Genomic DNA, 27,986 nt, shown 5'->3' on the forward strand with positions numbered 1-27,986 from the left:
CGCACAAAACTCCTTGCTGGACAGCATGCGGCCCGGATACCCCTGCTTTAAAGGATTTTTTTTGGCTCTAATAGCCTCTTTCATGTCACCTTTTAATCACACTGGCTTTCGTTTCCTCTTCTTTCCACCTTTGCTGATACGTGGAATACATCTAGTCTGAGCTTCCAAAATGGTATTTTCAAATAACATTCATGCCTGGTTTACAGTCCTAACCTTTGTAACTGATCCTTTTAGCTTCTTTTTAACCATTTTCCTCATTTTATCATAGTCGCCCTTTTGAAAATTAAACGCCTCTAGAGTAGATTTCTTTTGCGACGTCACTCTAGGTATCAGCTCAAATTTGATCACATTGTGATCACTGTTTGCCAGCGGACCAAACAAAGTTAACTCCTGTACTATGCTTTGCATTCCATTAAGGACCAAATCTAAAATAGCTCCTGCTCTTGTCGGTTCTCGGACCAGTTGCTCCAAGAAGCAATCGTTTATGATATCTAGGAATTTTACCTCCCTAGCACTACCCAATGTAACAACCAGTCAATGTTGGGGTAATTGAAATTACCCATTATTATACTGTTGCCCAATTCTCCAGCTTTACTAATCTCTGAAAACATTTCTTATCCGTCTGCTCATTTTGTCCGGGAGGATAGTAGTATAACCCTACCTTTATATTCCTTCCCTTCACATATGGAATTTCTATCTATAAGGATTCCACACTGCTATCTATGTAATATAGAATGTTTATTTTATTTGATTCAATTCCCTCTTTAACATATAGCACAACCCCTCCTCTAATTTGATCTACTCTATCCTTATGATATAATTTGTACCCAGATAACAGTGTCCCATTGATTGTCCTCCTTCCACCAGGTCTCCGAAATGCCTTGTATCTATCTCATCATTCAGTGCTATATACTCTCTATTTTATTTTTTAGGCTTCTAGCATTTGTATACATACACTTCAAATTGTGGGGGGTTTTTTCTTGTAACTACAGGCTGCTGAGAAGACAGGGAAAATTTGAGTCTTCTACTCTGCCTTCCTCTTAAACCCTTCTGGCTTTCTTTCACCATTATTGGAACCTCTCTACTGGAACTCCTTAAATATCCTAGTCTTTGCGTGATCGAGTCCAGACACAGGAAAAAACCCACCTTACAGGCTCCTATCATAGTATCCCGATGAAAAATCATTGATGTTGTTGTAGAATCTTGGTTCAATGTCTTTTGAACCCATACTAATGTTCCAAGATAAGCAACAATGCCATCTGTGACAAAACAATTTCTTTTCTTATGTGAGTTTGTGCAGCAGAATCCATAGGAAAATATAGTTCAAAGACTATTAAGAAACGTGAGCTGGAATTTAAGAAACGTGAGCTGGAATGCTGGAAATTAAGAAACGTGAGCTGGAATGCTGTGCCATGGCTAAAGGCAAATTCAAATTTTTTATAAAAAGCTTTTTGTATCCCATATGAAAAACCTTCGATGCCTCGATGTAAAGAAGAACATCAGAGTTTAGATGAAGAACTTCAACGCAACAATGTTTATGTGCAGATGGATGAAGATGCTTTGACGATGCTCCGATGAAGATGATCGCCGATGTTTGAATCAGTAGTGTCCTCTGGATACATACCGATGTTCTAAAATGAACGTTGATGATGACTTGAAGAAAAGAGGCTGAAATGGAACCGATGTCTTCGGTACCGCTCTGATGAAACACTCTCTCAAATAACAACTGATGCTCTGTGAAGAGTAAGTAGACTATTGCCAATGAAAATGATGCAAAGTAATGTGCATAAAGTCATCAACCCTGGAGCCAATATCCTGTACCAATACCTGAGAATGAGCGGGTGGGTGTCGAGGGAGTAGAAGACCTCAAAGAGGATGTACGTCCCATAGGAGACACGACCTGCACATAAGGAGACATCAGTGTCGATATGGAGCTATTCTTCGACGATGTATCCTGGACAAGTACTATCAATGTAGACACCGCAGTACTGAAGAAAAACTGCTACACGCAAGAAAATACTGCATACAGGTTCAATGATCATCGATGCTACGATGTAAGAAGAAAGTACCGTTGTTGAATATGCTACACTTAACATGGGCCGGTACCGATTCAAAAACAATAATCTGCACCGATGTTCATCGATGAAGAGAAAGCACCATGACAATGTAACATCAAGTGGTATCAAAGGTGCCACAGGCATCGAAGCGCAAGTACCTGAAAGGCAATGCGCTTCAGAAATAACAACCTGTATCTCTCAGAAAGCCATGCATTAAATGAACTCTATGCTTAATTGACAGGGCACTGTTCACTGCGATGCACCTGTGTCAACATTGTAGAAACATCAGTTACAGAAAGGCATGCATCAACTAGACTCGATGCTAATATGTCACTGTGATACATCTGCGTTGTCATGGTTGAAACATCGGTACAGAAGGCATGCATCAAATAGACTAGATGCTAATATGCCACTGATGAAGGTATGGATGTCTACCGGTAAGTCCCAGTTGCTGGAAATCCTATTCCAGACCTATATGTTGGAATAAAAAAAAAAGAAAAATTTTGACATCAATAGTATTTATCTTCTTCCAATCTATAGCCCTGGCGTCAGATACAATCGGAGAGGGCAAACCGAGTTATAGAAATGAGACCAAAAATCCATCGATGGTCACGGTATGAAGTAAGGATGGAAGTTTGCGTGAGGGCCGTTAAGAAGTTTATTTTTAAATAAAGTCCAAAATTTCTGTCTACTACTATTCTTCATTGATTTTTTAAAGTAAAGAACAGAAGAAGAAACTGAAATATTTGAGAAAGTTCATTAAAAAAAATTAAAACGGGAAGGCAACTCGACAGAGAAACAAGAAATACGCCGTCTTCACTCTGTGGAAAATGAAAAACCAATGACTTTGCGAGCTGACGTTGGGTGGGAAGGCACTCACGGCATGCATGGTGCAGGCAATCTAAAAGCCTGATAAAGATTAAAGTGAAACTACACTTTTCACTGTCCATGCCCCACATGTGAGAATATGGTGCCTGTTTGTCTAAGGATAAAAACAGTTAGAGGCACCGAGTGAACTCACCTGTCCGCACCACTGACAAGCCCATGAGGAACTGGCACAATGTCAGCTGTTTGCTAAGAATTTCCTGAATGTTCTCCTGACCCTCCACAGAGAAACCCTAAACAAAACATACATTACCATTCAGTCTAAGAAATTTTTTTTTTTTAAATGTAATAAAAACAACAGTACTATTTTTTTTTTTTTTTTTTAGAACAGTAACCCTAAAAACATTCAGAAAAACAGGAGGGAAGACGTGGCAAAGGAGGAAAAACTTACCCCATCAGCCATTAAAAAGTGTACCCCCTTCCGTTCTGTGTTGTCTAACACAAAGTTGCGAAAGGCTGTGATGTTCTCTGGACGTGTAATATCTCCATCTCCTTCGATCCCTCCCTCACCTGTCGGGAAGATTAGTTGCAGCTAGTATAATGCAACAGCTGTCACTGTACCCATGCTGCTTTCTGTTCTAGAGGACTACAGCTGTTCTTTCACAACAAAAATTATGAGAAGTGGCCTACTAGAAAGTACAAAGGTGAAGGAAAAAGTGAGGCATTACATTACATTACATTACAATAGTGACTTCTATTCCGCCTGTACCTTGCAGTTCAAAGCGGCATAGAGCAGGAGGCTCCAGTCAATAAACAGTTTTGTTCAATTCTAATTATGGGACAAACAGTCTCAATCATACATGCAAGACAGACTAACACAGTCGTGTTTCGGCAGAACAGCCTGCGTCAGGAATCATAAGAGAACTTCTAAATACAACAACGTAGCATCTAAATAACTGTGACCCGCGGACACGTAGAAACAAATCAGAGCTCAGCAAGCAGCACATATCGCATGAGAAAATAGTATCTAGCCAAAAGATTGTGATTCAAGTGCCCTTGGTTCACAGTTATTTAGAAGTTACACTATTGTATTTAGAATGTCTTTTATGGCTCCTGACAGGCTGTTCTGCCAAAACACAGCCATGTCGAAACTACCTTGAGACTGTTTGTCCCATAATTATAACTGAATAAAAATGTTTGACCGGAAGGAACCTTCTGTTCTATACCTCACTTCTTCCTTCACCTTTGTGTTCATATATTTGTGAGGCCAGCATCTACTTTCTGTTTCCGCCCTACTAGAGAGTAACCATTTCCAGTACTCTCAAACCTGAGCTGCTAAGTACAATAACTGCTTTTGAGCAATTTTTCTTTAAAAACGCTAGATTTAGAAATACAGGCCGGCTTGCTGGTTCAGGTGGCTAGTTGCATGCACTATCATGTGGAAGATCCCTGATCTGATCACTGATTCAGAGCTTAAAAGTACACAGTAAACCTGTATTCTATAAAGTCTAAAAATCATCATTAATCACTGTTCTTCAGAGGAGTATGGATAATAGGTACCATCAGATAAACAAAGTTGCTTATCTGTAACAGGCGCTTTCTAAAGGCAACAGGATGGCATTCTTTACAAGTAGGTGATATCATCTGATAGAGCCTGGGCTGGAGAAATGTGAACATAGCTTTTCTTTTTTTTTTTTAAGAGCTGCTACATGAATTGTTTGTGTGCAGTTCTTCTGCACTGGTGCCCTTATGCAGACACATCAGTTCCACATATAGCAAATATTAGGAGAAACTAACTCCTGGATGGGTTTTGTAAATACTAAACATCTGCTACATTTTCTCTGAAGGACAAACAGGATATATACTACTCACTAGTGGAAATTCCTAGTTACAGTCTGCCTTTAACAGAAAAGGAGAAAATGTAAAAACAGAATTCCAACAGAAAATAAACTACTGTATTTTTCACTCCACAAGACACACCTGACCATAAGACGCACCCTGGATTTAGAGGAGGAAAACAAGAAAAAAAAACATTCTGAACCAAACTCTCCTTGGCAGGCTCTGCACCCAACCCACATTCATTGCCAAGCTCTGCACCCTGTCCCCCCTCTGGTGGTCTAGTGGTAGGCCAGGACGGGACAGGACACGGCAGGCAGGGACAGGACAAGGCAGGTATGGACAGGACAAGGCATGCAGGCAGGCAGGGACAGGACAAGACAGGTATGGACAGGACAGTGCAGGCAGGCCGGTATGGACAGGGAGGGCAGGTAGGGACAGGGCAGGCAGGAAGGTAGTAGGGACAGGGAGGGCAGGTAGGGACAGGGCAGGCAGGAAGGTAGTAGGGACAGGGAGGGCAGGTAGGGACAGGGCAGGCAGGAAGGTAGTAAGGACAGGGAGGGCAGGTAGGGACAGGGCAGGCAGAAAGCTAGTAGGGACAGGGAGGGCAGGTAGGGACAGGGCAGGCAGGAAGGTAGTAGGGACAGGGAGGGCAGGTAGGGATAGGACAGGCAGGAAGGTAGTAGGGACAGGGAGGGCAGGTAGGGACAAGGCAGACAGGGCAGGCGGGCATGTTTGATAGGGGCAGGCAGGTAGGAGTAGATAGGTAGGAGTAGATAGGTAGATAGGTAGGGGCAGGCAGGTAGGTAGGGACAGGGCGGGCAGGCAGGGACAGGGAGGGAAAAGGCACTCGGGCGGGGACAGGGTAGGGAGGGAGGGGCGGGCAGGTGGGGACAGGGCAGGCAGGCAGGCCCTGCAGGTAGGGGCGGGCAGGCAGGCAGGCCCTGCAGGTAGGGGCGGGCAGGCAGGCAGGCCCTGCAGGTAGGGGCGAGCAGGCAGGCAGGCCCCGCAGGTAGGGGCGGGCGGGTCCCGCAGGTAGGGGCGGGCAGGTCCCGCAGGTAGGGGCAGGCAGGTCCCGCAGGTAGGGGCAGGCAGGTCCCGCAGGTAGGGGCGGGCGGGCGCCCTCCTCTCCTCCAGGCAACTTCCCCCAGGCCGGCAGGCCTCTCCCCTCCGTTCTTATTTTTAATTAGGCAGGGCAGCTCCCAGCCTCCCTCCCCCCCCCACAGTTACCCTTTTTAAAAAGGCTGCCGGCCTGGTCCCAAGCTGCTTCCCGTGAGAATTCAATTAAGAACTCTCATGGGAAGCGGCGTTGGCCAGGCCTGCAGTCTTGTGCGCTGCTCTGCCGCAAGGGAAGATGACTCGGAGGCAGCCACTTCAGCTGTCAGTGCTTGGGGAACCAGGCAGGTAGCTGCGTCCAGCTAGAGAAGGCTTCAGAATTTTAAAAAGGTAAGGGGAGGGGGTTGGGTATTTGTTCCATAAGACACACCCTTATTTCCACCCTCTATTTGTCACCCTTCTCTCTGCGTTCCTCGAGTGAGTACAGCTGCAACTTATCCAGCCGTTCCTCGTACGGGAGATCCTTGGGTGCATATTGATGATGTCAACGTTGAGCATCAAACTGTCCACTTATTCTGATCAATAGCAAACGTGCGTGTTATCTCTGGGAATAAGGTGTACTATGAAACATATCCTTCTCATTTGATTTTGTGTATTCATGCCCTGCAGCTAAAGCTGAAGGCTCAGCCTGGAGGCCAACGTGTAGTCCCAGAGGACAGGCCAACAGAAGAACCAGCAGGTATGGAGAAACATTTTATAAGAAAAAATGAAATACAATATTATTTAAAAATTTAAAAAAACTATATTTAGATAAAATTGATAAAACAAAAGAAATAGTACATAGGCACACTATAATGAATCACACTATTAAGTGCCTGAAATGTAGGCCATATCTTAGCTCGCTTAATATTTAAGAGCTGAGATCAGCACATAATAATAATAATAACAGTTTATATATCGCAGGACCGTGAAGTTCTATGTGGTTTACAATGGTTAAAAGATGTTACAAATTAATTAGAATTAACAAGGTTAGAAGCTAGAGATCAGTTATTGTGGAGTAAGAACATACAGGTTAGTTGCCTAAATACTTCAGGAACACATAAGGATGCTTACAACCACCGATTCTCTAAGAGGCTGCCTAAAATGGAAGCAATGCCCATACCTAATTCGATAGGCGCTTTTCCCCATTAGTGCGCCTATAATTTTCTAGGTGGCCTCTTTACGAATTGTATTTTCTTAATAGGCACATATTTTCCAATTATCGGTCATTAAAGCCTTCTTGTTATTCCGTTAATAAAGGTGCTTATCTTGTTAGGCGTATCAGATAACGGCACCTATTTTTAAGTGCCATTTATAGAATTTGCCAGTAAAAGCTCATCAACTCTTATGAAAGTTGAGCATTTGCAAAAACACATTTCCACTCATCTATAACCTACCATAGTATGGCTCAAAAAGTTCACTGGATGCAGAATAGAAATCTTCTAGCTTGAAATCATTTGGTCCTTTCAGTGTCATCCCAAACCCCTTTGCATGCCACTTCTTCTTCCAGAGGACATACTCAGAGAACCCCCCAGGTCCAGCACACACATCTGCAAAATAGAGTAGCTCTGCATCCCGTTCCTTCACTTGTGGCTTCTAAAGCAAGGGAAAGGGTCAGAAAAAAGAAATCAGCAGATGTGGATAAAAAGGATTTCTACTCCTAATTTAATAGTTTTCCAGACCTCAAACAGGAAAATCTCCTGGAACCTCTACAAAATCACTCAATTTACAACTTACAGTAATTCGTAACACAAAGGGGCCCAAATTATTTAAAGCAGCTCAGAATGCAGTTACTTTACCTATAATTACACTTCCTCCTCCGTATTTGTGGGGCTTCGGGGGCAGAGCCGGCCTGCGAATATTAAAAAATGGCAAATAATATTCGGCCCGGTTCTGCCCCTAACCCCCCCCCGGCTATTTTAAGCCCTGTAAGCCCCCACTTAAGCCTTACCTGGTGGTCTAGCGGGTTTTCAGGGCAGGAGCGATTTTCCTATGCTCCTGCCCCGTGCAGATTGCTCACAGGAAATGGCTGCCTTAAGCTCCCGTAGTCTCTCGAGCCATTTCCTGTGAGCGATCTGCATGGGGCAGGAGCGTGGGAAGATCACTCCTGCCCCAAAAACCCGCTACACCACCAGGTAAGGCTTAAGAGGGAGCTTACAGGGCTTAAAATAGCCTGACAATGTATGTTTTGATCAAAAACCGCGAATAAGCGAATCCATAGATACGGAATTCGCAAATACGGAGGGGGAAGTGTAATACTGAACTTATATAACAGTTCACTGGCTCAGCTCCCTACTGAAGCAGCCCACTGAAGGATAAAAGCTGCATACCACTGCCATATAGCTTTCAGAACCTACTTTGTGCACGTAAGAGTTGTCCTGCAAGTGTTCTGTAGCAGAAAATATCCAGAGCAAAACCAAGTGGTGATAGTCCAATAAAACTTACAGTAAAGACTACATGGCCCATGCATTTATTGATGGAATATACAGTAAAATATCTGAATATATTAATCAAGCATCACAAATAAGAAAATGTGTCAGTTTTGGAGATGTCAATTTTAAAAAGCACTAGTGAAACAATGGTACAATAACTAGCTTTAAATATTTACCTATCTGGGATTTCTAAGAAATTATGGAAAAATACACAAATTACTGAAAAGTGCTCTGATAAAACACAGTTACTTACTGGATAACTGGTGTTATCCAGGGACAACAGGCAGATATTCTCACAACCCACCCACCTCCCCTTGTTGGCTTCTTTACTTGGGCACAGAACCGACTACTTCGTGAGCTGGTGTCAGGCAGGAAGGAACTCATGCATGCGTGGTGTGAGCAGTCTAAAAGCTTGCACTGTCCATACGTCATCCACGGAGCCCGGTACGGACAGTGCAAGCTTTTAGACTGCTCACACCACGCATGCATGTATGCCTTCCTGCCCGACACTAGCTCGCGAGGTAATCAGTTCTATGCCCAAGTAAAAAAGCCAACAAGGGGAGGTGGGTGGTTTGTGAGAATATCTGACTGTTGTCCCTGGATAACACCTGTTACGGTATGTAACTGTGCTTTATCAAGGAGGCAGCATATTCTCACATATGGGACGCCCCAGCTTTGATAAAAGGGATGGAAGGAGAGTTGGGTTCCAAGAACTCACAAAAACCTAGACCTAATGTTCCTTGATACTAAGCTGAGGAAGAAGGGAGAACCAAGGATGCCCGGGCCTCCAAGGGTCAACAGAATCATGGTGGCCAATTCCTGCTTGAGCTTGACAAGCATCTTGAAGATGAGACGGATTGAAGGAAATGCATAAAGAAACTTGTGTGTCCAATCCAGAAGAAACGCATCAGGTTCCAGGCATTGGGGAGAATACTTCCTGGAGCAAAACTGAGGCAATGTGTGATTTGGGGGGGATGCAAACAGGTTTATCTGAGTAATCCCCCCAAAGAAAGAATATGTGATGCAGAACTATAGAGTTGAGCGTCCACTCGTGTGGCTGAAGAAACCTCCTGAATCCATCTGTGAAAGAATATTGCTTCCCTTGAATGCGTACTGCTTTCAAAAATATATTGAGAGCAATTGCAAGTCTTCTGGGCGTGTTGACAAAGAAGGAGAGAACCTGTGCCTCCATACATTGCAACCTGAACATCCATGGGAATTAGGAGGATGTAAATAATCACAATGTGTTGAAATGTTTTGAGAGCATCACAGATTGCTCCGAGTTCCAAAAGATATAGATAGAAAAAAAACTGGTTCAGTAGATTAGCAACTTTAATTGTGAATACCGCTCAGATGTGGATTAGGAATTAGTTATCGGATAGAAAACAGAGGGTAGGGTTAAATGGTCATTTTTCTTAATGGAGGAGAATAAACAGTGGAGTGCCACAGGGGTCTGTACTGGGACCGGTGCTATTTAACTTATTTATAAATAATCTGGAAATTGGAACGAGTGAGATGATTAAATTTGTAGATGACGCTAAACTGTTCAAAGTCGTTAAAATGCATGTCGATTGTGAAAATTGCAGGCGGACCTTATAATTGGAAGACTGGGCGCCCAAGTGGCAGATGAAATTTAATGTGGAAAATTGCAAAGTGATGCATATTGGGAAGAATAACCTGAATCAGTTACCGGATGCTAGGGTCCCACCTTGGGGATTAGTGCCCAAGAAAAGGATCTGGGTGTCATTGTATACAATACAATGAAACCTTCCACCCAATGTGTGGCGGCGGCCAAAAAAGAAAACAGGATGCTAGGAATTATTAAAAAAGGGATGGTTAACAAAACTAAGAATATCATAATACCCCTGCATCGCTCCATGGTGCGACCTCATTTGGAGTATTGCATTCAATTCTGGTCTCCTTATCTCAAGAAAGATATAGTGGTGCTAGAAAAGGTTCAAAGAAAAGCGACCAAGATGGTAAAGGGGATGGAACTCCTCTCGTATGAGAAAAGACTAAAATGGTTAGGGCTCTTCAGCTTGGAAAAGAGATGGCTGAGGGGAGATATGATTGAAGTCTACAAAATCCTGAGTGGAGTAGAACTGGTACAAGTGGATCGATTTTCATTCCATCAATAATTACAAAGATTAAGAGGACACTTGATGAAGTTACAGGGAAATACTTTTAAAACCAATAAGAGGAAGTATTTTTCACTCAGAGAAATAGTTAAGCTCTGGAACGCGTTGCCAGAGGATGTGGTAAGAGCGGATAGCATAGCTGGGTTTAAGAAAGGTTTGGACAAGTTCATGGAGGACAAGTCCATAATTATTGAGAGAGACATGGGGGAAGCCACTACTTGCCCTGTATCTGTAGTTTGGAATGTTGCTACTCCTTGAGTTTTGGCCAGGTACTAATGACCTGGATTGGCCACCGTGAGAACAGGCTAATGGGCTTGATGGACCATTGGTCTGACCCAGTAAGGCTATTCTTATGTTTTTATGTTCTAATAGATGTCTTCTAAAAGGTACTGTATAAACATTGATAGAACAGTGGAAGACATGTTGCAAGAAAAAAAATACCTGGTTGATCCTGCTTTGAGGATAAAACAGTGGATGGTTTTAATATGGCGAGAATCTAACTTACAGGCTCTACATCCCTGTTAGATCTCACCATTTCATGTATAATTGTATCGAAACAACAGGAAAGAGCCACCTTACAGGCTCTATGCCCCATGATGGAATCCTGAAGCAGTCGCAAGTCGTTTTATGCATGTCAAGTTGCTTGCTGAATACCATGTGGAGGAATCTAACTTCACAGACTCCACACCCTTATGTTAGATTCCTCCTTAGATCATGGATAAGCGGATCCAGCCCAATACATTCTAGGTAGGGGAAAGGATCGAGATATGATGATGAAATTCCTGTAGACGTTGAGAAGGAAGGTATCCATCACAAGAAGGCAATTTCTGAACAAGATACTTCACATAGCAGGAAATATAGAAATTGTGATTTGGCACTCTGATCGCCAACATGGAGTACTGGTAGAAGGGACAGCCAAATGTGCCCATAGTGTGCCTTTCACGCACTGAAGGCACTGAGGCAGATAGTCTCAATAGAGTAGATTTTTTTTTTTAATCAACTCTACCACAAGTGACTGGCATCTATAGTAATAAAATGCTAAGCACACATGCACACTCTTACCACGTGTTCCCTGATCTGTATGTCAGTGGTCGGCAGGAGTGCGCATGCGCGACACCAGGATTCCTCCTCCCGAGCCCCAGACACGCTGATCGCCTTCGGTCCTGCGGGCCTCTCAAGCAGCGGCGGTAGCAGGGATGGCGGAAACATTACCTAGGCAGCTGTCGGCGCTTGCAGGCCGCGGCAGCTTGAGGCGACTGTGGCGGAGGGCAGAAGCAAATGGAGGTAAGAGGTGCTGCTGGACAGGGGAAGAAGTGCTGATGGACAGGGGTAGGTAAAACAAAGGGAGATGGGCTGCTGCTGGATAAGGGGAGCAGTGAAGGGGTGGTGGTGGACAGTCGAGGAAAAAGAAAGACAGAAATACAGAAAGCGGCTAAGGAGAGAGAGAAAGAAATAAAGACAGACACACGCACATATATTCTAGCACCCGTTAATGTAATGGGCTATAAGACTAGTTTATATATAAAGTCTGAGTTTCTGGGAGCCCCCATAATAGTAAGAGGCATTTCTAAGCTCTGATAAAGAGAGTATCCCTCTCGAATGACCTTTAGAATCCAGATGTGGTTATCAATTTCCAATGGAGATAATACAGTTGGAGCCGAGTCCGAGTGATTGAGGAAGAGGCTGAGAAAGAGGAACAGCAGCAAAAGTTTTTCAGAAGAAGATTTAGCCATTGGTGGACAGTTGAGTGGAAACTTTGTTGTAGACTCAGAAAGTCCTGAATTGAATCAGACTAAGCCCAAGGGATATGAGGGCCTCGATGAAGAAATGAGTCAAAAAGATCGATGCTTACTTTGAGACCGGTACCGGTCCAATGCTAGAAAGATATATGATGCAAAGCTGTTATTCTCTTCAAAGAATATGAGGGAGCGATGTTTTCTCTTCGTAGCATCCGAGGAAGAATGATGCTCATTGGATTGTCGATTAAGAACTGTGGTGAGAAGATAAATACCTAGACATGCCTGTTGATGTAGCTCCGGAGAAAGCAGCTGCGGTACTATAAGACTTGGTAGCCCTGTACTTAGGTTTGACTGGTACCGAGGGAGTTGATACTGGGGTAAGCAGTTTACATGCATCACCTAAGTTCCTTCAGAACAGCGCATTGAACTGTACCCAGAAGGCTTATCTGCCAGTACCATCGGTGACGCAGCTTGCCTTGAAGATGACCTTAATAAGGATGCACACCCTCGAGGTTGAGGTCGGCATCGCTGCTTGGTCGGCATCAAGAGACTCGATGCAATGAGACCTGCGACATTGATTGGGAAGCTGGCTACCTCTGAACTAGCTTACCAGACAGAGCGATGTGTCTCGATGTCACTGTCGATGTTTTTGATGCAGAAGATTTTTGATCGATGCCCATGCTGGTCCCGAACAATCTTTCCTGTTGAAGTTTCTCGAACATTTCTGCAGGGTAGTGCACCAGGCATAAGTTCCAAAGGGATATGAAACACCAACTGTCAGGAAGAGAAGTTGGCCTCAGGCACCTGCAACACTTTTTTTTGCCCATTAGTGTCCTGAAAAATGGTCAAAAAGACCACATTAGCCACATCAATGACTAAGAAAAAATTAAGGTTCTGGCAGCTGGAGCCCCTTAAGGAAAAAAGAGGAAAAATTGTTCTTTTTCTTTTAAAAAGAAAAAAAGAACCCCACGTGAGCAGGAAGACAATGACAAAAAATGGAACGTTCAGAGACATGACTTCTTAGCTTCGTGGGAAACTATGAACTAAGGATCCACAAGCGACATCGGGTAGGAAGGCACTCGCGCATGTGCAGTGCGAGCAATTCACAAACTTTCTCAAGTTCTTAAAGTGGCATTGCACTTTTAAAGCTGTCCTTACCAGGGCTCCATGAATGATGTTGCCCACATGTGAGAATATGCCATCTGCTTGTCCTGGGATAAAAGCATTTCTTTGCTCCGTGGGAAACAAAGAACTGAGGTGCCGTGAGCCAGCGTTGAGCAGGAAGGTATTTGCACATGCATGGTGCAGGCAGTTGCAAACTTTCTAAAAACCTTAAAGTGACAATAAACTTTTACCACTGTCCATACCAGGCTCTGTGGGTAACATCGCCCACATGTGAGAATATGCTGCCTGCATGTTCTAGGACAACATCTGTTATGGTAAGTAACTGTGCTTTATTCTAGGACATGCAGGCAGCATATTCTCACATGTGGGACTCCCTAGCATAATTGAAAAGGGATGGAGAGAGTATTCAAGAAGAAAATCAATTCTGTAGTACTGCTTGGCTGAACTTTGTCCAGCACTGGTCGCCGTACATGAAGAAGGACACGGTACTACTCGAAAGAGTCCAGAGAAGAGCGACTAAAATGATTAAGGGGCTGGAGGAGTTGCCGTACAGCGAGAGATTAGAGAAACTGGGCCTCTTCTCCCTTGAAAAGAGGAGACTGAGGGAACATGATCAAAACATTCAAGATATTGAAGGGAATAGACTTAGTAGATAAAGAAAGATTGTTCACCCTCTCCAAGGTAGGGAGAACGAGAGGGCACTCTCTAAAGTTAAAAGGGGATAGATTCCGTACAAACGTAAGGAAGTTCTTCTTCACCCAGAGAGTGGTGGAAAACTGGAACGCTCTTCCAGAGGCTGTTATAGGGAAAAACACCCTCCAGGGATTCAAGACAAAGTTAGACAAGTTCTTGCTGAACTGGAACGTACGCAGGTAGGGCTGGTCTCAGTTAGGGCACTGGTCTTTGACCTAGGGACTGCCAAGGGAGCGGACTGCTGGGCAGGATGGACCACTGGTCTGACCCAGCAGCAGCAATTCTTATGTTCTTATGTAAATGTGTGAATTTAGAACTAAGTAGCTGCTTTGCAAATATCTTCAATGGGAGTGGAATGCAGAAAGGCCACCGATTCTGCCATTGCCTGGAAGAAAACAGGTAGCACAATGGATTAAGGTGAAATTCCATGACTACTTTTGGAAGGATTTTAGGATGAGTTCTCAGGACCACCTTGTCATAAGAACTGCCATCTCCGGATCAGACCTTCAAGTCCGGTGATCCGCTCACGCGGAGGCCCAGCCAGGTGTAACCTGGTGAAGAAGAAAAAAAAAAAAAAATTTAGTCACCCGTATCCTTCTATGCTTCTTTCGAGGAGATGTACATCTAACTTGCCCTTAAAACCAAGAACGGTGGGTTCTGCAGCAACCTCCACCGGGAGAGCATTCCAGGTGTCCACCACTCGCTGCATGAAGCAGAACTTCCTGGCATTTGTCCTGGGCTTGGCCCCCCTCAGCTTCAGTCCATGACCTCTTGTCCTGGTCACATCTGACATCGTAAATAACTTTTTATCCTGCTCTATCTTGTCGATTCCTTTTATTATCTTAAAAGTCTCAATCAGATCCCCTCGCAGTCTCCTCTTCTCAAGGGAGAATAGTCCCAGTTTTTTAAGTCGTTCTTTGTAGTTCAAGTTTTCCATACATTTATCTAGCTTCATTGCTCGCCTCTGCACCCTCTCCAGCAGTTTTATATCCTTCTTTAGGTAGGGAGACCAGTGTTGGACACAGTATTCCAAGTGTGGTCTGACCATTGCTCTATAAAGCGGCATTATGACCCTCTCCGATCATGGTGAAAGACTGTGTAAGGTGGGTCACAGACTAGTGCTTGGACTTCACTCACTCATCGAGCTGAAGTGACACATATCAAGAAAATTACTTTCAGAGTTAGGTACTTAAGGTACTTACAAGTAGTTACAAGAGTAGTTACAAGAGTAGTTACAAGAGGTTTAAATGGAAGCTTCAAAAGAATGGTGAGAACTACATTGAGATCCCAAACAACTGGAGGCAATTTGAGTGGAGCCTTCGCGTTCTTTCATAAACCTGTAAATTAGCGGATGAGTAGCTAGAGGTTTATTATTACAAGGGACATGGAAGGCGCTAATAGCACTGAAGTGAACTCTGACAGAAGTGACTAAGCCCAGAGTCAGAGAGGTACAGAAGGTAGTCCAACACCAAAGCAATGGAGGATGTTGCAGGATCCAAGAGATGGAGATTACATCATGTGGTAAAGTGTGTCTACTTGAAGCGGTAGCACTGCTGAGTAGGTGGTTTCCTGGAAGCAGCTATAATAGCTGCAACTGGGGCAATGAGATTGAAATTCTCCATGCTCCGGTTGAAAGGTGCCAAGCTGTGAGATGTAGATACTGCAGGTTGGGATGTAGAAGATCTGTAGTGGGATAGGATCTTTGATACTCAGCTAAAGCAGAAGGGAGAACTATGGTTGCCTGGTCTACCGAGGAGCTATGAGGATCATGGTGGCTAGTTCTCCCTTGAGTTTGAACAATGTCTTTGTAACAAGAGGAAATGCACATAGGAACCTCTGTGACCAATCCAGAAGAGAGCCATCTGCCTCCAGGCGATGAGGGGAGAACTGTCTGGAGCAGAATTGAGATAACTTGTGATTGTTGAGAGATGCTAACAGGTCTATCTACGGAGTCCCAAAAGAGAAAAAATGTGGCACAATACCTTGGAATTGAGAGTTCACTTGTGCAACTGAAGAAATCTGCAGTGCTTGTCAGCCAGAGTATGCTGTTTCCCCTACACAAATACTGCCTTGAGAAAAATATTCAGTGAGATTGCTCATTTCCAAATGTGAAGGGTTTCCTGACACAGAAGAAGAGAGCCTGTACGTTCTTGTTTGATATAATACATTGCTACATGATTTTCCATTCTGACAAGGAGGACTTGGTTGAGAAGATGATCCTGAAAAGTTTTTAGAGCATTGTGGATCACCTAAAACACTAGCAGGTTGATGTGTAGTCTCTCTCTCTCAAATGGACCAGACTCCTTGAGTTTGTAGACCATCAAGGTGAGCCTTCCACACATACATGGAGGTGTCTGTCATGAGCACTCATTGGTGTGGAGATACATGGAACAGCAAACCCCTAGATAAATTTGCTGACTGTAACCACCAATGGAAAGATTGACATAGAGATAAGGATACTTTGATCTGCTGGGAAAGTGGAGCTGTGGCTTGAGACCATTAAGATACCAGATTCCATTGAGCCTAGTCTGAAGTGGAGACAAGTAAAGGGGATCACATGAACTGTGGATGTCATGAGTCCCAGGATATGCATCAGTTGTTTTGCTGTAATTTTCTGAAGAGTAGACACATGCTTGCAAAGTTGAAGCAATATGTTCTGCCTCATAAGAGAATGATATTTGAGTACCGTTCCTATAAACTCCAATATTTGAGCTGGTTGAAGATGAGACTTTTGGTAATTTACTTCAAAGCCCAGAAGTTCCAGAAGAGTTAGTCACCTGTGTAGCTGACTGGACTGCCTGAGGTGCTGCAGCTCTGATTAACCAGTCATCCAGATAAGGAATGCTGAGACTAGCAGGTCCTAGCCCCAACATCCATAAAGCCACAATCCACTAGGAAAGCACAGTTACTTATTATAACAGGTGCTATCTGGAGACAGCAGGCAGATATTCTCACATGTGGGTGACATCATCCACAGAGCCTGGTATGGACAGTATGAAAAGTGAACTGTCACTAAGTTTTAAGAAACTTTGCGACTGCCCGCATTGCACACACGCAAGTGCCTTCCAGCCCAATGTAGTTCACAGTACCTCAGTTCAGTAAGCAAGCTAAGAAGTGGTTTGTAGTTCAGAATTGGAAAGATGTAGGAGATAATCCAATACTGAGGCTATGGAAGTAGAGGTAGCATCCAAATGTTGGAGAGTACACCATGTATGGAAATATGTCCACTTCTGTTGATAGCACTGCTGAGTAGGTTTTCTAGAAACACTTATGGCTTGGATAATTGGAACCTGCTGCAGTCAGGCTGAAAAGTATCAAGCTATAGCGATTTCAGGTGTAGCGATTTCAGATTAGACTGTAGCATCGATCCGTGACTGAATGAGTAGAGATGGATCTTTGGTATTCAGCTGTAGTAGAAGGGAGCACCAAGGTTGTCTGGGCCACTGAGGAGCTATCAGTATCATGGTGGCAGATTCTGTCTTGAGTTTGACTAATATTTTGAGAATAAGAGGGATTGGAGGAATTGCGTACATGAATTTGCCTGTCCAGTCCAGAAGGAAAGCATCTGCTTCCAGATGTTGAGGAGAATACTACCTGGAACAGTATTGAGGCAATTTGTGATTGTGGGGAGAAGTAAATAGATCTATCTGAGGAGTCCCCCTAGTGAGAAAATGTGGCATAATTCTCTGGCGTTGAGAGTCTACTTGTGTGCTCGAAGAAATCTGCTGAGTTTGTCAGTTAGAGAGTGAGAAAAATGTTCCGAGCAATTGCTCAGTTCCAAATGTATTTGGCTTCTTGACAAAGAAGGAGAGACCCTGTTCCCCCTTGCTTGTTGATGTAATACATCGCTACTTGATTGTCTGTGCAAACCAGGAGGACTTGATTGGATTGGTTGCTCCAAAAAGTTTGAAGAGCATAGCGAATCGCTCTGAGTTCCAACAGATTAATGTGGAGTGTTTTTTCTTGAACTGACCTTGTGTGCGTCTACATGAGCTCCCCACGTATACATGGAAGCATCTGTGCTGATCACTTTCTGATGTGAAAGAGTGTGAAATAGTAGGCATCTGGAAAGATTGGTCGGTTCCATCCACCACTGGAGAGACTTACGAAGGCCTGAGGTGACTGCAACCTTCTGAGAGAAGGGGTCAAAAGCTTGAGACCATTGAGAGGCTAGGGACCACTGAACTAGTCTGAGGTGGAGTCTTGCAAAAGGAGTAACATGAACTGTGGATGCCATGTGATCCAAAAGACGCATCATTTGTCTGGCTGAAATGGTTTGCAGAAGAGAAACCTGCTGGCACAGGTGAATCAAAGTATCTTGTCTTTGAGGAAGAAGAAATGTTCGCAACTGAATTGTGTTGAGAATGACTCCTATGAACAATAAACTTTGGGAGGGTTGAAGTTGACACTTTGGAAAGTTGACTTCAAGCCCTAACTGCTGAAGAAAAGTTATTGTCAGCTTTGTTGTTGACAGTACTTCTCGAGGTGAGGCTGCTTTTATTAGCCAGTCATCTAGATATGGAAATACTTGCAGACCGTGAGTATGCAGAGCTTCTGCTACAACCACCAGGCACTTGGTGAATACTCTTGGAGAAGATGCCAGGTCGAACGGCAGAACTTTGTACTGAAAACGTTGATGAGCCACACAAAATCTTAGAAATTTTCTGTGCGCAAGATGTATGGGTATGTAAGTGTAAGCGTCTTTGAGGTCTAGAGAGCATAGCCACTCATTTCACTCTAACAGATGATACAGAGTCCCTAGAGATAGCATGCAAAACTTTTCTGTGACTAGGTATTTGTTCAAATTGCGGAGGTCAAGGATTGGATGCAGACCTCCTGTCCTCTTTGGGATTAGGAAATACCTGGAGTAGAACCCCTGATTTTTCTGAGAAAGGGGAACTACCTCTATGGCACTTAGCTGAAGAAAAGCTTTGATTTCCTGTTGTGATGTGAAAGAGGACTCTCTTGGAGGGTGTGTTTCAAAATGAAAAGAATAACTCTCCTTGATGACTTTTAGGACCCAAGCGTCCGTTGTAATAAGAGCCCAATGTTAATGGTAAATTTGTAGCCGACCTCCAATAGGATGGGAAAGAGGAAGTGTAGGCTGTAAAGTGTCCATGCTCTCTAAAAGCATGTCAAAAAAACTGCGTTGATTTTTGAGGAGCAGCAGACTGATTTTTGGGGACATTGCTGTTTTTGCCTCTTCAGTGGTGGTTATTTAGAGGAAGAGGATGTAGCAGGAAACCGCCTCTTATAAGCATAAGCAGGTGGTCTTGTAGCTGATTTAGATTTGGTTTTAGTCCTATTCAAAGAATTCTAGTTTTGTTCATGTTGAGTGAGATTTTGGGTAGCTGCCTCTACTCTGTCTCCAAAAAGCTCTTTCCCAAGGCACAGAATATTAGCTAAACAGTCCTGCAAGTTGATGTCTATGTCAGAGACTCATAGCCAAGCATGGGTTCAGCCGAGGGAGTTCGTGCCTCATCAATTTGCTTGACTTCTTTGAAGGTCTGAATAAACATGTGGATAAAGGTGAGCCAGTTGATGTAGTGTATCTAGATTTTCAGAAAGCTTTTGCGAGAGTAATCCTCCTATAATACTTTCAGGACCCAAGTGTCTGTTGTGATGAGAGTCCATCGTCAATGGTATAAGAGAAGATGATCCCCGATAGGTTGTGGAGGGGGGTAGAGAGGGACAAATTTTGGCTATGCTCTCTAGAAGCATGTCAAAAAGACCACTGATTTTTGTGGAGCAAATGGTTGAGCTTTCTGAGGCTGCCGAGTCTTTTGTCTCTTTTGTGGTGGAGCCTTGGAAGAGGATAGTGCCCTCTTGTAAGGAGTGTAAGATTGTTTTTGGAAAGACTTAGAAGGTTGCGTCTTGGAAGGCTTAGATGAAGACAGAGTAGTCATACTCTGCTCATGTAGAGTAAGCTTTTGTGTAATTTCTTCCACTTTGTCTCCAAAGAGCTCCTCACCTAAACAGGGAATATTCACCAGGCGATCCTCATGGCTATGAACATAGCTGATGCCCTGGATGTAACATTGAATGCATCAAAAATCGATCTAATCATAAACTTTCTGGTTTGAAATAGATTGAGTAGTTACATGGAACTTTGGAAGGTGATTAGATGGAACATACTGCTTGAAATGCTGTTTAAAACAGAAGGTCATAAAGAAGTTACAGTTGAGAAGTCTACTAGACAGCACAGAATTTTTGAAAAGGCAACGTCTAATGTGCGACCCTCTCTGCCTGGTGGTGCACATTCAACCAGTTTGAAGTGCAGATTCAACCAGTAAAGACTGGTGCTGCAGCTGCGGCTTATCAAAACCTGGGCATGACAAGGTGTTGGGAACCTCAATGCAGAGGAATGTCTGCGAGGAGACACAAGTTGCAGAGATGGTGATCACTTACCTATGCACTGAATCTTAGATTGCATCAAGGCTGTGGAAGCCAGGGAAGAAGATTAAGCATGTCTGGTAGGGGAAATGTTTGTACTTCTTAGCTCTCATACGAGGCTCTCTCGATGCGGCAGCAAGGATGATGAAGACATGGAGTCCCTGCACTGTGCTGTTGATGCAGGCAGTGCAGGTATCAATGTCGTAGTAGATCTAGGTTGAGTGTCGAGGTCAGAATCCCTAGGCATGGTCGATGCTTCTGAAGTAATACCAAAAAGCATTTGAAAGTGAAGTTTTCTGGCCTTAAGCAACCTCTTCTGCATGTGAGAAAACAGTGTGCAGGAAATGTCTTCATTGTCAAGACCAAGACACTGGACACACCAGTTGTGGTGATCAGTTCCCAAAATGGTCCTTACATCGAGTGCACTGTTTGAAGCTGCTAGGCCAGATGTGTCAAACTCTGGCCCGCGGTGTACTAGAATTTGGTCCGCCAGACAAATAAAAATTTCCAATATAGCTGGCCCGCCAGGAGTCTGCCACGCTTTGCTACGCTGTGCTCCCGCCGCTCTTCATGTTCAACATTCGGGTCCGCTTGCACTCTCCTGGCTGGATGCCTGCATTTTCCCGGCTGGCCCTCCCAGTGGCCTGCACTCTTCCTGCTTCCTGGTCCTCCCAACTGCCGTCGACGTTTGGGTCCGACTGTTCCTCCCTGCTGCATGCACCCTGGGACAGACAGAACCAGCAGCAGCACAAACACGCCGATACTGACACCATAGCTTCTTGTGTATCTGGCACGGGAGCGTCAGATCGGGTAAGAGGAAGATCACTAAAATCGGTGGGTAGGGGGATGCAAGGAGGCAAAGAGATGATGTATGGGGTGTGGAGGAGTAAGCAAGGAGGGAGAGGGGTGTTGAACTTGGGGAGGGGAGGGAAGAGAGAGATCCAGTGAGGGGACTTGAGGATGAAAGAGGGAAAACTGGATGCACAGAGGGAGGGACAAAGATACTGGATATGAGGAATGAGTGGCCTGAACCCTGGCCTCCCAGCAGCTTAACTGCATATCATATACTGCTTTTCTGTGGCTACAATCAAAAGAGAAGTGGAATGGGGACTTGTATACCACTTTTTTGTGGCTTTGGCATTCATGGGCACCTTCCTCTGCCTTCACTGTCGCCGCTCGTGGTCGCCTGCAACCTCCCATTTATTTTAGGCTTCTGTTTTTAATTTTGGCCCATCACAGAGCCGGTGTGGGATTGAAGAGGTTGTAACCTTATACTTTTACTAAGACTAAGGGGTCCTTTTATTAAGGTGCACATTTAGCGCGCGCTAAATCGATTAACGTACCTTAATAAAAGAATCCCTAAGAATCTTAATAAAAACTTTGGTCCGCGACTTCGCCTATGTTTTAGATTTCAGCCCCTTATTTGATTGAGTTTGACACCCCTGTGCTAGGCGTTTGGACATCAGGCAGAAAACTGCCGACGCTAAGACAAAGGGCTCAATGGCACAGAGAACTCATAGAAACATAGAAGATGACGGCAGAAAAGGGCTACAGCCCATCAAGTCTGCTCACTCTGCTTACCCACCCCCTGTCTATGCCCTAATGACCCAATTTCCTTATCTTGACCCTCATAGGGATCCCATATGGGTATCCCATTTATTCTTAAAGTCTGGCACGCTGTCTGCCTCGATCACCTGCACTGGAATCTTGTTCCAATGATCAACCACTCTCTCTGTGAAGAAATACTTTCTGGTGTCGCCATGAAATTTTCCGCCCCTGAGTTTGAGCGGGTGTCCTCTTGTGGCCGAGGGTCCCTTGAGAAAGAAAATATCATCTTCCACTTCGACACGTCCCGTGAGGTACTTAAATGTTTCGATCATGTCTCCCCTCTCCCTACGTTTCTCAAGAGTGTAGAGCTGCAATTTGTTCAGTCTCTCTTCGTACGAGAGACCCTTGAGCCCTGAGATCATCCTAGTAGCCGTCCGCTGAACCGATTCAATTCTGCGCACATCTTTACTGTAATGTGGCCTCCAGAATTGCACACAGTACTCCAGATGAGGTCTCACCATGGCCCTGTACAACGGCATTATGACTTCAGGCTTTCGGCTGACGAAACTTCTATTGATACAAGCCAATATCTGCCTTGTCTTAGATGAAGCCTTCTCCACTTGATTGGCAGTTTTCATGTCTGCACTGATGATTACTTCTAAATCTCGTTCTGCTGAAGTCCTAGTTAAAGTTTCTCCGTTCAAGAAGTACGTCCTGCATGGATTTCCGCTTCCGAGGTGCATGACCTTACATTTCTTAGCATTGAAGCCTAGCTGCCAGGTTGAGGACCAACTTTCCAATGTAAGGAGGTCCTGCGCCATATAATTCTGTAAACTGCATTCACTTACTATATTGCATAGTTTGGCGTCATCGGTGAATAGTGTTATTTTACCTTGAAGCCCTTGAGTCAGATCTCCTATGAATATGTTGAAAAGGAGTGGACCCAGGACCGAGCCCTGCGGCACTCCACTGGTCACCTCCGATGTTTTAGAGAGGGTACCATTAACCACCACCCTCTGAAGTCTGCCACTCAGCCAATCATTGACCCATGCAGTTAGTGTCTCTCCTAACCCCATCGATTCCATCTTGCTTAGCAGCCTGCAGTGTGGGACACTGTCAAAAGCTTTACTGAAGTCCAGGTACACGACGTCCAAAGACTCTCCCAAGTCCAACTTTCTTGTTACCCAGTCAAAGAAGCTGATGAGATTGGATTGGCAGGACCTATCCCAAAAATTGTTCAAGGTTCCCGGGATGAATAAAGGCTTAAGAAGGCCTGAAGGACACCCCCCCCAAAAAAAAACAAACCTTCAACTAAGTATAAAGAAAGAATAAAAACAATAAATGATAACTGAAGAAAAAAAATAAAGGGAAGGCACCAAAAAGGCAAACAACTGACGTGCTGAGAATGCTGAAAAACACAACTTCTCAGCTCTATGGAAAACTGAGAACTGCAGGACCTGCGAGCCGACATCAGGCTAGACACAAGCATGCGTGCAGTATGGTGGTGCTAAAATGTAAATGTGACCTTACACTTTTTCATTGTCCATACCGGGTTCAGTGGAGAAGGAGGAGAGTATGACGCAGTGGTTAAAGCCAAAGCAGAAACTGCAGTAGTGATGTACAGGACGCCAAGTTTTTACTAAACAATCATAAAAGATAAGATCATAAAACAGTTTGTAGCCAAAAGGACTGATAAGACCGGACCCAACACGGTCCGTGAGTCGAAGAAACACTCCTTCCTCAGGGGTCCTAACATGTATCAATACAAGAAAACCCGATTGATAACAACTGAAGAAAAAATGGAATCAGCAGTGAATAGCTGTTAATGCTCCTGAAGAAGGAGTGTTTCTTCAAAACACGGACCACCTCGGGTCCAGTCTTATCAGTCCTTTTGTTTTATGATCTTATCTTTTATGACTTTTTTATGATTATTTAGTAAAGACTTGGCATCCTGTACACCTTGTGACCCTCGACAAGTCACTTAATCCTCCCATTGTCCCAGATACATCAGATAGATTGTGAGCCCTCTGGGACAGACAGGGAAAATGCTTGTGTACCTGAATACATTCATGTAAATCATTCTGAGCTCCCCTGGGAGAACGGTATAGAAATTAAATAAATAAATAGTATTTATGCAGATATCTGTTTGCCACCCCAATTGGGATTTAGTGAATACTAGGGAATGAAGAGCACAATGCAAGTTTATATAAGTACTCCACAACATTTTCTAATCCATACTGCAAAAACTATCGCTAAACGGTGGCAGGAAACCAGTTACCTTTATAGAGGCAGGTAATTAACAAAAACTTGAGCTATAAAACATGCAGATGCTCACCCCCTCAGAATCCTTGGGATTTGTAAACATGTAATCAAACACATGATCTATGTTTGCCATTTTCATTGCAGCTCTGGAAAACAAACAAAAATAAATGCTACATTAACCCTCACCATTCTTTTGGTTCTCTCTCCAAGACTGAAGACATGAAGGGCCAGCAATGCCCTCCCCAAGCAAGCATCCAACTTCACTGGAAGTTGCTGGGGGCAACAAAGCAATGTTACTTACCGTAACAGTTGTTATCCAGGGACAGCAGGCAGCTATTCTCACTAGTGGGTGATGTCATCAGACAGAGCCCGATACGGACGTCTCACAAGCACGTGTTGCTTGTAGAAACTTAAAAGTTTCGAGATGCCCGCACCGCGCATGCGCCGGTGCCTTCCCGCCCGGAGAGCCGGGCGTGTCTCCTCAGTTCAGGTAGCTAGCCTGAGAAGCCAACCCAGGGGAGGTGGGTGGGACGTGAGAATAGCTCCCTGCTGTCCCTGGATAACAACTGTTACGGTAAGTAACATTGCTTTATCCCAGGACAAGCAGGCAGGTATTCTCACTAGTGGGTGACCTCCAAGCTAACCTCAGTGGGATGGAGGGGGAGTTGGCGACTTAAGAGAATAAATTTTTCAACACTGTTTGGCCAAACTGTCCATCCCGTCTGGAGAAAGTATCCAGACAATAATGTGAGGTGAAAGTGTGAACCGAGGACCAAGTGGCAGCCTTACAAATCTCCTCAATTGGTGTTGATTTGAGGAATGCTACTGAGGCTGCCATTGCTCTGACCTTATGGGCTGTGACCTTACAGGGAAGTGATAATCCAGCCTGGGCATAGCAGAAAGAGATACAAGCCGCCATCCAATTAGAGATGGTGCGCTTTGATACGGGTCTTCCCAACTTATTAGGATCAAAGGAGACAAAAAGTTGAGGAGTGGTTCTGTGTGGCTTGGTACGATCCAGGTAGAAAGCCAAAGCACGTTTACAGTCCAGAGTGTGAAGGGCCGATTCTCCGTGGTGAGAATGGGGCTTAGGGAAGAATACTGGAAGTACAATGGATTGGTTGAGATGAAATTCGGAGACCACTTTAGGCAGGAATTTCGGGTGAGTGCGGAGGACCACCTTGTCATGATGGAATACTGTGAATGGTGGATCCGCCATCAATGCCTGGAGTTCGCTGACTCTGCGAGCAGACGTAAGGGCTACAAGAAAAAGCACTTTCCAGGTGAGATACTTAAGAGGAGTCCTGTTGAGTGGCTCAAACGGGGGCTTCATGAGAAGGGAAAGGACTACATTGAGATCCCAAACTACTGGGGGTGGTTTGAGAGGAGGGTTAACATGAAAGAGTCCTTTCATAAATCTGGCGACCACCGGATGGGCCGAGAGGGGTTTCCCTTGTAGAGGCTGGTGGAAAGCCGCAATAGTGCTCAGGTGGACTCGTATGGATGTAGACTTGAGCTCAGATTGAGATAGGTGTAGGAGATAGTCCAGTACGGAGGATAAGGAAGCTCGCTGAGGTTCCTTTGATTTAGAAACACACCATGAGGAGAATCTAGTCCATTTCTGGGAGTAGCATTGTCGAGTGGCTGGCTTCCTGGAAGCCTCCAAGACCTCCCTCACTTCTTGTGAGAATTGGTGAGGGGTTACGTTGAGAGGAACCAAGCTGTCAGGTGGAGAGACTGCAGATTGGGATGAAGCAGTGATCCTTGATGTTGAGTAAGTAGTGAAGGAAACACTGGAAGTGGTACTGGTTCCCTGCTGCTGAGTTGAAGTAGAAGGGAGAACCAAGGTTGTCTGGGCCACCGAGGAGCTATTAGAATCATGGTGGCCTGTTCGAGTTTCAGCTTGACCAGAGTCTTCTGGATCAGTGGGAATGGTGGGAACGCATATAGAAATCGTTTCCCCCAGTCCAGTAGAAAAGCATCTGCCTCGAGGCGATGAGGAGTGTAGATCCTGGAGCAAAACTGAGGCAGTTTGGAGTTGTGGGGAGCCGCAAAGAGGTCTATCTGAGGCGTCCCCCACTGTGTGAAGATTTGGTGAAGGGGGCTGGAATGGAGGGTCCATTCGTGAGGTTGTAGAAGACGACTTAGGTTGTCTGCTAAGACGTTGTTCTTCCCCTGAATGTAGACAGCTCTGAGGAAGGCGTTGTGGCGCACCGCCCAGTCCCAGACTCGTAGAGCTTCCTGGCAAAGGAGGGCCGAGCCCGTGCCTCCTTGCTTGTTGATATAATACATGGCAGCCTGATTGTCTGTGCGAATGAGGATCACCATGTCGTGAAGTAGGTGTTGGAAAGCTTTGAGAGCATTGAAGATGGCTCTGAGCTCCAGTAGATTGATTTGATGTAGTCTGTCCGCACTGGTCCAGAATCCTTGGGTGCGGAGACCATCCAGGTGGGCCCCCCATGCATAGTTCGACGAATCGGTTGTGAGAACTTTCTGATGGGGGGGAGAGTGCAACAGCAAACCTCTGGATAGATTCGAAGAGGTCATCCACCAAAGTAGAGACTGCCGAAGAGCAGGTGTGACTACGATGTGTTTGGTTAGTGGATCGGACGTCTGATTCCACTGTGATGCCAGGGTCCACTGGGGGATTCTGAGATGCAGTCTGGCAAAGGGTGTCACATGTACTGTGGAGGCCATGTGGCCCAGGAGCACCATCAGTTGTCTCGCCGGTAGGGTTTGGCGAGTAGACACCGACTGGCAGAGATGAAGAAGAGCCTCCATGCGTTGAAGAGGCAGGAATGCTCGAAGTTGAATGGTGTCCAGGACTGCCCCGATGAAGGGGAGGGACTGGGTGGGTTGTAGATGAGACTTGGAAAAGTTGATCTCGAAGCCCAAATTCTGGAGGAAGTAAGTTGTAGTCAAGACCGCCGAAGTGACCTCTGGGGCTGACGGGGCCTTGATGAGCCAGTCGTCGAGGTATGGGAACACCTGTAGACCCCTGTCCCGGAGTGCCGCGGCCACTACCACCAGGCACTTTGTGAAGACTCTGGGGGACGAAGAGAGGCCGAATGGTAGCACTCGGTACTGTAGATGCAGATTTCCCACCCGAAATCTGAGGAACTTTCGGGAGGCCGGGTGAATGGGGATGTGAGTGTAGGCCTCCTTGAGATCCAGGGAGCATAACCAGTCGTTCTGCTCGAGGAGTGGGTAGAGAGAAGCCAGAGTCAGCATACGAAACTTCTCTTTGACCAGGAACTTGTTGAGGGCCCGAAGGTCTAAAATGGGTCGCAGGTCGCCCGTTTTCTTCGGGACGAGGAAGTACCGGGAGTAAAACCCTCGGTTCAATTGGTCTGACGGGACCGGCTCGACGGCCCGAAGCTGAAGCAAGGTTTGGACTTCCTGAAGAAGAAGGGCGGTCTGTGTCGAGCTTGAAGGATACTCTCTTGGAGGATGGTCCGGGGGGACCCGATGGAAGTGAAGAGAGTATCCGTCTCTTATGATGGTGAGGACCCATAGGTCCGTGGTTATGGCCTCCCATCGATGGTAAAAAAGATGGAGGCGGCCCCCTATGGGAGAGGCTGAGGGGTGCAGAACGGTGTCGGTTATGCTCCCAGGAAGGGAGTCAAAAGGGCTGGGTAGCCTTAGGTGCAGCCGGTGGCTGGGGTTTTTGCTGAGACTTCTGGGGAGGTTGTCTCTTCGCAGGTTGCCTCGCAGCGGGCGTTTGTCGAGGCATGTAACGCCGCTGGTAAATCAGGGGTGGCCTGGAAGGTCGAGACTGTTGAGGTTTGGGTTTGGGCCGCAGGATGGATTGAAAGGATTTTTCGTGATCCGACAGCTTCTTGG

At 45.2% G+C, this 27,986-nt stretch overlaps 1 protein-coding gene across 2 annotated transcripts in view; it reads right to left on the reverse strand.

Moving 5' to 3' along the window:
- Window positions 1-27,986, reverse strand: part of CMTR1 (cap methyltransferase 1) — a 289,978-nt gene that overhangs the window by 140,153 nt on the left and 121,839 nt on the right. For both annotated transcript variants that reach the window (XM_033935382.1, XM_033935381.1), the window contains 4 exons: window positions 24,217-24,289; window positions 7,211-7,409; window positions 3,334-3,452; window positions 3,079-3,175 (listed from right to left, as the gene is read on the reverse strand). In XM_033935382.1, coding sequence (XP_033791273.1) covers window positions 3,079-3,175; window positions 3,334-3,452; window positions 7,211-7,409; window positions 24,217-24,289 — 488 coding nt within the window. The remainder of the gene's footprint in view (window positions 1-3,078; window positions 3,176-3,333; window positions 3,453-7,210; window positions 7,410-24,216; window positions 24,290-27,986) is intronic.

Source organism: Geotrypetes seraphini, chromosome 3 (genome assembly GCF_902459505.1).
Source record: "Geotrypetes seraphini chromosome 3, aGeoSer1.1, whole genome shotgun sequence".
NCBI lineage: Eukaryota > Metazoa > Chordata > Amphibia > Gymnophiona > Dermophiidae > Geotrypetes > Geotrypetes seraphini.